The sequence below is a fragment of the Vicia villosa genome, linkage group LG1 (assembly GCF_029867415.1).
Source record: "Vicia villosa cultivar HV-30 ecotype Madison, WI linkage group LG1, Vvil1.0, whole genome shotgun sequence".
NCBI classification, from domain to species: domain Eukaryota; kingdom Viridiplantae; phylum Streptophyta; class Magnoliopsida; order Fabales; family Fabaceae; genus Vicia; species Vicia villosa.
This window is the reverse complement of record NC_081180.1, coordinates 17,378,658-17,388,828: the sequence shown is the minus strand read 5'-3', so window position 1 is coordinate 17,388,828 and position 10,171 is coordinate 17,378,658. Positions and strand designations below refer to the sequence as shown.

The 10,171-nt window shown below is 37.3% G+C and overlaps 1 protein-coding gene across 2 annotated transcripts; it reads right to left on the bottom strand.

Annotated features, from left to right (window-relative positions):
- Nucleotides 1–2,425: 2,425 nt before the first annotated feature.
- LOC131629836 (protein trichome birefringence-like 16) lies at nt 2,426–9,230 on the bottom strand. 2 transcript variants are annotated; one of them, XM_058900638.1, is made up of 6 exons: nt 9,006–9,229; nt 8,593–8,744; nt 6,156–6,359; nt 5,524–5,763; nt 4,285–4,480; nt 2,426–3,897 (listed from the first exon to the last, which is right to left on the bottom strand). In XM_058900638.1, exons 2-6 carry the CDS (start codon nt 8,741–8,743, stop codon nt 3,069–3,071), a joined length of 1,620 nt encoding a protein of 539 aa, XP_058756621.1. In that variant the 5' UTR covers nt 8,744; nt 9,006–9,229; the 3' UTR covers nt 2,426–3,068. The 2 variants fall into 2 exon arrangements, with proteins under 2 accessions (XP_058756621.1, XP_058756627.1); XM_058900644.1 differs by lacking the exon at nt 5,524–5,763 and having other exon boundaries at nt 9,006–9,230.
- Between the last annotated feature and the right edge of the window lie 941 nt (nt 9,231–10,171).

The window sequence follows — 10,171 nt, the reverse complement described above, 5'->3', positions numbered from 1 at the left end:
ATACATTATGGCCAATCATCCAGACCACATTATATTTGGGAGGATTGCACAACAGGCCTTTGTGCAGCGTGCACATATGCATATGCTACCACAGGTGTCTGATGGATCCGTCATTCCAGCAGATGCACCTGATACATCCGTTGTAACAGAGGTACCTGTTACATTTGTCCCAGCTAAGGGGCCTTCTAATTCTACTACCTCATCCCGGAGGCCTCGGGACGATGGTGAGGGTTCCTATTAGACACCCTTCGCCCGCAGACGCTGCTGGGACACTTCTTCTACTCTTGTGCCACCTCCAGACGATGTTGGATATCCGATGCCACCTATTGAGCTGCACGAGGAGGCTGATGCGCATGACGAGCCTGTGGGCTACCCAGGGGGAGAGATGCTTGTAGAAGGCAAGGACTATGGCTGGCAGTTGTTCCCTCTTAGTGGTAACAATCTTATATCATTCTATTTTTTCTCAAAGTTGTTCATTATATATTTGTGATCACGTTTGATCCCCGTATTTTTTTCCAGGGTTGGATATTACAACACTTTCCCATGATCATTAGCTGGGGATTGGTGTCTGGCTACATTGAGGCCATGCCCCGTGCTAGTGCTTACATGTCCTTTAGAGGGAACTAGGTGTCGGATCCTTTCAGGTACTCTATTAACTGCATGGCTGCAGAAGACATCCTATACGACTGTTATGCTGCTCACCGTGAGACGGTTCCGTGGGATGACGTTGCCCTATATTCTGGATGGTTGGTTTCCAGTTCGACCATCACTGTTCGTTATCTTCCGGAGCGCGTCTTGCGGCAGTTCGGCTACTGTCAGACGATACCTCGCGACCCTCTTGTCTCAACTCCTATCTTGATGACCCGTCGGCAGATAGATGAGGTCTTTGTAGACTAGGACCATCACATGGTTCTTGACGAGGCTCGGGCGACTAGATCTGAGAAACTAGAGCTGCGTCGACGGGTACATCACTTGGTACTTCACGGTGTCACACCCCTACATGATCCCCACTGCAGTGGGATCACCTCACAGGCCAGTCCATGAGGAGATCTTGCAGACTCATCAGTCTCAGTTGGACCACACTGTCGATGTTCTTCCTCTCTGTCGGGAGATACTTAACATGGCTCGGGTAGGCATTACCGATGGTTTCTTCCTTGAGGGGTCTGATCACAAGCATATACTGGATGATATATTTAGGGTGACAGATGAGACATTTTGTACCGTCAATATTGTGCCATGATCGGTGCGGCACTTGACGGTAGAGGCAGAGTAGCCAACAGACGATGTCGTAGACGCAGATGCGGGGCCAGAGCCTAGGTAGAGGAGGAAGATGTTGTCTGACACACACACTAGTGATGCCTGTGATTTTATTGATATCTGTATTTGGATTATATTTTTTCACCTTATTTTGATTATTTATTTGACACTATTTGGGTGATCTATACGATGTACTCTTTTGTTGTACTATATTCCATTGCCTTTAAATTGCACTACTTTGATGTACTATAATTTGATGTTCCATTTTTGTTAAAAATATTAGAGTTTTGGAGTGAAGTAATATTGATTTAAAATATAGCAGAAGATTACGTAGGTACATCTACTGAACACTATATTTTTAACACGTTCCGTAGATGTACCTACGGAAAAAACTAAATTTTTAAAAGGTGCTTCTGGATGTGTATCTACGGAATCAGGGAACATAATTGAAATTTCGCCATGTGGTTAAGAGATTAAGGGATAGATTGAAATTTTCTCTTTTTAATTGAAGAAATTCTTACAACTAATAACATCAATGCATTGTTTAATTTTTAGAGTTTGTAAAATGAATGGTTTAATGACTTCTAATGTAAAATAACAATGTCTCAGATAGCATGATTTAGGATCGATTTTGATCCAAAATCGATCGATTTTGATCCAAAATCACACCTCCAAATCGTTTTTGTTTCTCTATTAGTTAAATAAGTGATTTTCACGTATATTTAGTATTTATTTTGTTTTTTTTTTGTGATTTCGTCATTTTAGTGTGTTGTTTGTTTTGATTTTTCGTCTTTGTGCGGTGTATTTTTATTTCTTGTCTTAGTGCGGTGTATTTTGTTTTCCCATATTTGTGCGGTGTTCATTTGTTTCAGATTGAATGATTAGTTTCGATCTAGTGCAAATCCAATATATGACATTGGTGTCATCCGCGCTACAGATCGAGAGGCATGGATATTTCGGACATTTCAATACAGTCATATTTGCAGTCTTATGCAATTTGTCTTTTTATACTATCAACATGGATGCTCTGAATTTGTTCGCAGATTCATCCTTTTTATTTTTGCCTTTTTATTCTTTTTATTTTTGCAACAACGTACTCTATCAATTTGAATTAATATTTAATTTTTTTTCCAATCAAGATAATAAACGTAAGATTAAAAGAAAATAATAAACTATAAACTTTAAATCTATTGCAGCAAACAGAGACCCCACTTATAATATTATTGCAGGTGAGCTGTACTTAGAAGATAATGTTCAATATATTCAACACAGCATGTATCAGGGCATGCTTTGACTTCTCTATAACGAATAATAAAATTTGAGACCAACAACATACTCTTCTGTTCCAACCCTCTCCCCCAAAAAAAATATTAAAAGGAGAGAGAGCATCAGCATCTTGTCCTAAATTGATTTAATCCTCAACAAAGGCTAAGAACTCACTTCAGTAACTATCTTCCAGCAATCCTATACTGCAACAACTTCGACTATCTACCATTCTTTTCAGTTGAGGACGCGCAAGGGACCATACAAAGAAAGTAACTAATTTACATGTCCAATAAGTTTATATACTAAACACCTCAAAAACTTTGCCTAATCAAAGATATTTTTAAGGCAGGGCGGTATAACTAGTCTGCGCACGCTATATCTTTCAATGTCTCGCCAAATCAGCTCTATAATTCAAACTCGGGACATAGTATAGCGTAGCCCTATGACTGCTGCATCCCCTGCAAAAGTGATCTTTTCCTAGCCAAGGAATGGCTTTCACCTTTTCGCGGCCAAATAAATAATCTCCTGAAACTATGATGTGCAAACTATATTTGAGCGAAAAGCATTTCATTCCATGTATCAGGAACACCCGGCAAACACCAGTGTAAGCAATCCTGCATACCAGGCTTTGCTGTTAAGCTGTACCGTGATATATGACCCTCGTCCCTAAGCTGAGAAGGACCTGTTATGTCCAAGAGCTTGACCCGTGTTCCCTTCACCGCACTTGCAGTAACTGGGTCACTGGACTCCTCTTCCAGTATTTCTTTTTCAACCGACATTGGTTTAGTGTTGTCACAACTGCCTCCTGTGTTCCATTCCCCACCGAAAAAATGCCTAGGAGAAAGGGTACGGAAAAACACCTTCAAACCTGGATGTTTTGGAAGTTGAGAATCCACCCAACTAACAACGCTGCGAATCGTAAGATTCTTGGCAGCCCAAATCACTGCTAGCTTCCTATCAGTATTTGGCACACCACCAACATGCATTACCCATCTATTGGCATTTAGTTTTCCTCGATTCCAGTGATGACCAGTGTTGAGAACCAGAACATCAAACTTGTGTAGAAATTGACGCAGGAATGCTGGGGGACGGTCAAGGTGCATTGCATAATCTGTCTTTGGGTTGTTTACATCAATAGGTTCAACATCACATAAGCTTGCCGACCAGTAGTACAAAATGGTAGTATTAGTGCTCGAAAAACGGTACGCCCACCCATTAGGACGGGCAGAGCCCCCAGCTACAATCAATCCATACTCTTTACCCACATCTTCAACATCCTTCATCTCTACACCTCCAGATACCATGCACATCATAGACTGGTACTGCTGCCGGCCTAATGAGTCTCCCACAAAAGCTAGAGTTTTGTTTTGCATCCTGAATACATAAAGACTAACAATTATTATACATTTACAGCTTTTTATTCCAATTGAACCAAAAAATGTGGGCTAATAAAAAAATAATAAAAATGTAGCTGGGAAAGTTGGCGCATTTATCTAAACAGAGGGAGTTTATAAAAGTAAAGTTATCAGTCATACAAGAACAAAAATATTCTAAATTGAGTAACATGACACTATCATGACAACACATGCCCCAACCAAAGCATACCAACTGTCTTTCAAGTAAATCGAGAAGTATCTCCTGCCTCTGTCATTTCAAATGAGCTTATGGGTAAAAGAATTGAAAAATGACTATGTTCGACATAAAATCAATGAAATGTTCCCAAGGTCCAATCTATATGCATGGAACAAGAGAATGAAATACCTTCTCAAGAATTTAGAACCTTCAAACTCCTCCATTTGACAATCTGTTGGTTGCCATCTAAGCTGCTCATATGCAAAATCAGTACGTTGCATCATGCGGCAAGCCCACATCGAAGAGAGCCACTGTTTGCAACCAAAACCCGAATACAAAGGACGTTTGTTGTCTGGGACCCATTTTCCTTTTGCATAGTTACAGGCTGGAGAAAAAGTCAACAAGAGAACATCCATTTGTTAGCAACGCGCATAAATATACTGTCTGGTAGTCTAACTTTATGACAATGAAGCACGGACACAAAATGAGTATCGGATATGTATACGATATGTATACAATATGATGATATGTCACTCATTGAAAAATATAGGATATGATACATTTAAGATACATATATAAAAAAAATTAAAATTAGACATTAGTTAAATCATTGTCTAACAAAAACCAAACTCATAACACAACTTTTAACACATTACTAAATATTAAATCTAAACTAAGATATTGGAATAGCATCAATGCCGTCTCCTCCTTCGCCATCATCGGTAAATAAAGCAGCTTTCAAATCCGGTTCATCAAGAGACAATGATGAAACTTCAAGAGTAATGACAAATGGGTGCATCACAAATTATATAGGAGAGAGAAGAGGTAGTTAAAGTCGAGAGAAGAGTGATTAAGGGAATTTTGATTCATGTACTGGAAAATTGAACACTCGTGGGATAAACAGGCTGTATTCGTGGCATTTCCGAGGGTCGACTGTGTATCCCGGTATGTCGCCTCCGTATCGCGACCTATCCTAATTTATTTATTATTTAAAATAAAAATTTGGATACACTTTCAATGCGTATCGACTACGTATTGTGGTGTATCGGTACGTATCGGGAGCGATTCAGCAGAGAATTTGTGTTTCATTGCTTTATGATAATTATTAAAGGTTTCAAGATGTCTTCAGAAATCAAAAAGAAAAATAGTTTCCTATAAAAAAATTAGAAGATGCACTTTACTAGAAAGGCTATCATTAGAAAATAAATTGAAGAACATATATCAATTTTCCTTGACCTATCATGTTCAACATTTCTTTAGAAATAATAGGAAAAATTGGTTCCTTATAAAAATTCAGATATATTTTTTAAAAAGCAGCTCAATGTTATAAAACATGTTGAAAAGCATGCATCAGCTTCTTTTCAACTCATCCAAAAGAAAGTGAACCTTTCAATAGAATTTCATGGATGATAAGCAAAAGAAAAGTACCATTGTTTTCTGTAGCATTATTCCAGCTTTCTTTTGTAACAGGTAAAGAGCTTTTTTGTGGAATGTTCGTGATGAGATCTATTTTAGGTTCTTCTTGTTTGGAATTTTTCTCCCCCTTAGCTTCATTACTTTTAGCCTCAGATGTTGTTAGGTTAGAAGAAGTTTGTATAGCATGGCTTTTCCCAGCTTCCAAATTTTTTTCATGTTTTGTTTCTTCATCGGACACACTTGACGGGATCTCTACACCATCAAAATGAAAGAAATTTATGCCCCGAGAAGATAACATGAGAATAAGATAAACAGAGAGAAAAGAAAACCACATCATGTGGTAAGGGTTTTATTGCTAAAAAGGATGACAAGTGACAACATCTCCAAGAATATGATGTATTTTAGTTCTCTGCATCTAATATTATTTTTAATTTAACCCTACCTTCTTGCTTTAACACAATGGTAGGTGGTGTGCAGGACTACGATTACTATAGTAACGAACAAGTAAATAAACGTGGCACCATATACAGGGTTCAACAACATGTCCTTGTTGGACACATAATATGGTACTACAGTCTACATATTAAGCATTGCAAACTCTTTAGAGAACCATATAGGAATAAAGAAAGCAACATCTTACTTACGTTCTGTACGTGAAGTAGTTTTAGTATTACTTTCATCCGTGCTCTTTCCGGAAGAGCTTTGAACAGATACTGTCTGAGATGCTAAACCAAGATCTTTTTCTTCTAGCTCATCAGTAGTCTTTTTCTTTGGTATTGATGAGTCATGTTCAGACACGTGTTTCTGTGGATCCGGTGCCTTCACCGAAGACCTTGTAACTAAATGATCTGCAAAAATGAACATGGTGTAGAAAGAACTGAGAACAGTACAAGCATTTCATAGTGAGGATGAACTTTAAATCTTGGTTGCATGAAGATAAGCTAATAATTTAGGATAATAATAACTGTTGATTGTAATTGTAATTCTATTTTAAGTGTCATTGCCACACCCATGTGCAGTGTTCAGCACAAGTTCTTTGCGTACATGCAAACTACACACCGCAGTCCAGTTATCATTGTCTCCCCTGCCAGCCTCAATTGACTCACCATCACCTTCTCATTCCGCCGCTCTCCAAACTGCACCAATTTGACCACATTCGCAGCTAGTGATTGGCACATCTTTTCTTGCCTAGATTTTGTGTTTTTAGGGCTTCAATTTATTTGTTTTTTTGCCCTTGTTTCTTACAGGTCTAAGTTCATTTTTCCATAGCTGAGTCTCCAAGGCTGGAGCCTCAGAAAAAAAAATTCCTTTGTTTTTCAGTGCTTCCCACCATTACCACCACAAGGTTGAATGGAAAAAACTTTAGATTTGTATAATGTTGTTGCAGTATGGATCGTAACTTAGGCCTTTCAGAACAACTCATTAAGAAGGCGGATGATATTGATGTCCGTGAAAGAGTTGCATGGAAGATTGAAATTATGAATTTATGACTAGGATTATTCTTTCTCTATTAATTTTATATTTCTGCTGATACATTTGAAATACTCTATTTAGATATCCTATGTGAATATTATGTTGTAATTAGTAGGACTGATGTAGACATGGTTTGAGATTTATTTTAGGAAATCTCTCATTCCACCCCTTGGGGGTTCTCACGCACCATGTGCATTTCCAAAAATACCCCTGCTTCCGGAGGTGTATCTACGGAAGCAATTTTTTTTGTATTTAACATTGAATGGTTCCGTATATGCATCTACGGAACCTTTTTTTTTACGTTGTTTAAACGGTTCTGTAGATGCATCTACGGAACAATTCAACGTTAAATAAAAAAATAAAAAAAAGGTGCTTCCGGAGATACACCTCCGGAAGCAGAAAACAAAAATGAAATTTCGCAAGGTGCCTAAGACTATTATGGGATCAGGATGGATTGAGATATTCTCTTATTTTATCCCTACATAATCAAGGGACTTAGTTTAACCTATTTTATTATAAAATAAACATAATCAGAGTCAGTCTGTCTCTCTCTAGTCATTCAAAACAATTCATGTATTTCTCTCTAAATGCGATTTGGCATTAGAAACTCAAAAGTCTTAAGGCGGAAACCCTAAAAGTCCCAAATTAGAAATCTATGATATCTAGTCGCCGGTCAATCAAACATCAACTTTGGATCAACTTTGGCCATCGGCACTAGATTCTGAGAGCGTCAATCCCATTTTAAAACTTGGGCTGGGCGTAATTTGTTCCAAAAGCTAGCTCGTGGAGTGACGATTCCCCAATCCTTATAAGGACTGTTTTGGCCATATCTCTACTCATCTAGATATCCAACAATACCAGTACATCTGAATGCAGAAAAGCAGGTAGGACTGGCGAGATGAAGGGTACAGATATTACAGATATTGTCACACAAGAGAAACAAACTATGCCAGACAGTTATTTCAGTATGTAAGCATTTCAAATTTTAGGGAAAATTATTCTCACCTCTCCGAAGTTTTAAACAATTAAACATCACAAACACCCCCCTATAGTTTTTAGATTGACACTAACCTTCTTATTTTTGTATTTGAGCGACAGACTCCTTCTTAACAACAACAACAATCAAGCCTTATCTCACTAAGCAAGGTCGGCTACATTGATCAATTTTCGCCATTATGTTCTATCCTGCTTCTATCCAAATCGTTAATCTCAAATCTTAATAACTCCTCTTAGTATCTTTCTATGTCTTCCTCTTTCTCTAGTTGTTTGACCTCACTCCATCTGATCTACTCTCCTTACCGCAAAATCTACGGGTTGTCTCTCTACATGTCCAAACCACCTAAATCTATTTTACAACATCTTCTCTACTATAGATGCTACCACAACACTTTCTAATATTTTCATTTTTAATTCTATCTTGTCTAGTCTTACGACACATCCAACATGGCATCCTCATCTTTGCTACTCTTACTCTATTCTCGTGTTGATTCTTAACCGCCCAACATTTTGTACCGTACAAAAGCAATATACATACTTTCACAAAACAAGTAAAAAATAAATTTCTCAAATTGATAGAATATCAAGAATCAAAACAAAAATAAAGTATACCTGAATACAGGTGCAGTTGTGATTGGGGAGGAAGAAAGGCAGAAAGACCAGGTGTTCTTTCCCATGACCATAAAATAATGGTACTACACATTAAAACAATGGAAATAAGAGAAATTTCTTTACCCTTTAATCCATTAAACCCTGCCTTCATCCTGCATAAACACTCTAACAACATCAATCACATACTTTCATCATATTAATCACTCCTAATCAACACTTTCAACTAAAAAAATCACTCTATCATAATTCCTAATCATATTACACAAAATTCACCCTTTCAATTTTACTCACCACGATCTACAAACTCTAACTTCATATCAATCAAAAACACACAAAATTACATAACATAAACAAACATGCAGAAATTATGAACGGATCTAGGTGGTTGATAGAGATGTAAGTAAGAAATTTACCTGTTTGGGATGAAAAAACAAAGAAAACTCCAATTTGGAACTAGTTTGCTGAATCTTCAATAAACTGAGATGCTAATTGAGATGCTTAAAGAGGGAGAATGCGTAGAAGATTAAACGATTTGGGGGAATGTTTTGCCAAGAGAGGAAAATACGAAGTGTAATACGAACGAGGATCGCGGTGAACGCGTCACGATGCCAAACACGAATACTGATTAATTTTAATTTTAATTTTAATTTTAAGTGATTTATATATAACTAACGTTGATTAACTTGACTTGGTTATGACACGAACCCTATTCTATTTTAATTCTTTGTTATTATTATGATTATGATTATGATTATGATTATGATATCGTGTTTAGTTTTAAATGAAATAGATTTGTCAACCTTAAATATATGGGTTTAATGATATGCACGACAAAGAGTGTAAAATAGTTTTTTTTAAATAAAAGAATGATTTATTTAAAAAAATATATAATAAAAGAATGATTTAATTTAATACATTTAATAGTTGTGGTTGGATTGGATGACATTTACACTCTATGTCACCAAATATTTGGTTCAAATTAGGGGAGGAGGCGGAGGTAGGGATGACAATGGACAAAGTTTGGGCAGGGTACTATAGCACCCATCTCCATACCTGCAGTTTAAAAAAATTCTCGTACCATAGCCCAAACCCGCGTGGGTATCAATATTCATATCCGTACCCGTACTTTGTGGGTACCTCAATGCCCATACCCATATCCGCTTACCCGCATTTATAGTAAAATTAAACTATTTAATTACAAAATATCATATAATTTAAGTCTTTTTAATACATATTATTGTTGAGTTGAGAAACAAATAAACACTTTTATTAAAATGTGTAATAATTTAATAGCGATATATGTAAAAACATGCATTTTTTATATAACAATATAAATGACATTATAGAAATATGTAGTGCGGGTATGGGGCGGGGTGGGTAGTAAGGTACCCGTGCCCGCACCCATACCCGCATATTTAAATGGGTAATTACCCCTGTCCGTGTCCGTACCCATTTTTGCGGGTTTTTACCCTACCCGGTATGGGTATTTTTGTGGACACCCACTAGGGATGGGCTAAATTGTCATCCTTAGGCGAAGGGGATGAGAGGGTGGAAATTTTGATTATAAATGTGTTTGGTT

What these genes read in the sequence shown, in the direction of transcription:
- LOC131629836 (XM_058900638.1), bottom strand. Translation starts at nt 8,743, where the DNA reads ATGAAGGCAGGGTTTAATGGATTAAAGGGTAAAGAAATTTCTCTTATT. An exon ending in ACAACTGCACCTGTATTCAG is followed by an intron (nt 6,360 to 8,592) that starts GTATACTTTATT and finishes TCATTTTTGCAG; the next exon opens with ATCATTTAGTTACAAGGTCT. An exon ending in AACTACTTCACGTACAGAAC is followed by an intron (nt 5,764 to 6,155) that starts GTAAGTAAGATG and finishes TTGATGGTGTAG; the next exon opens with AGATCCCGTCAAGTGTGTCC.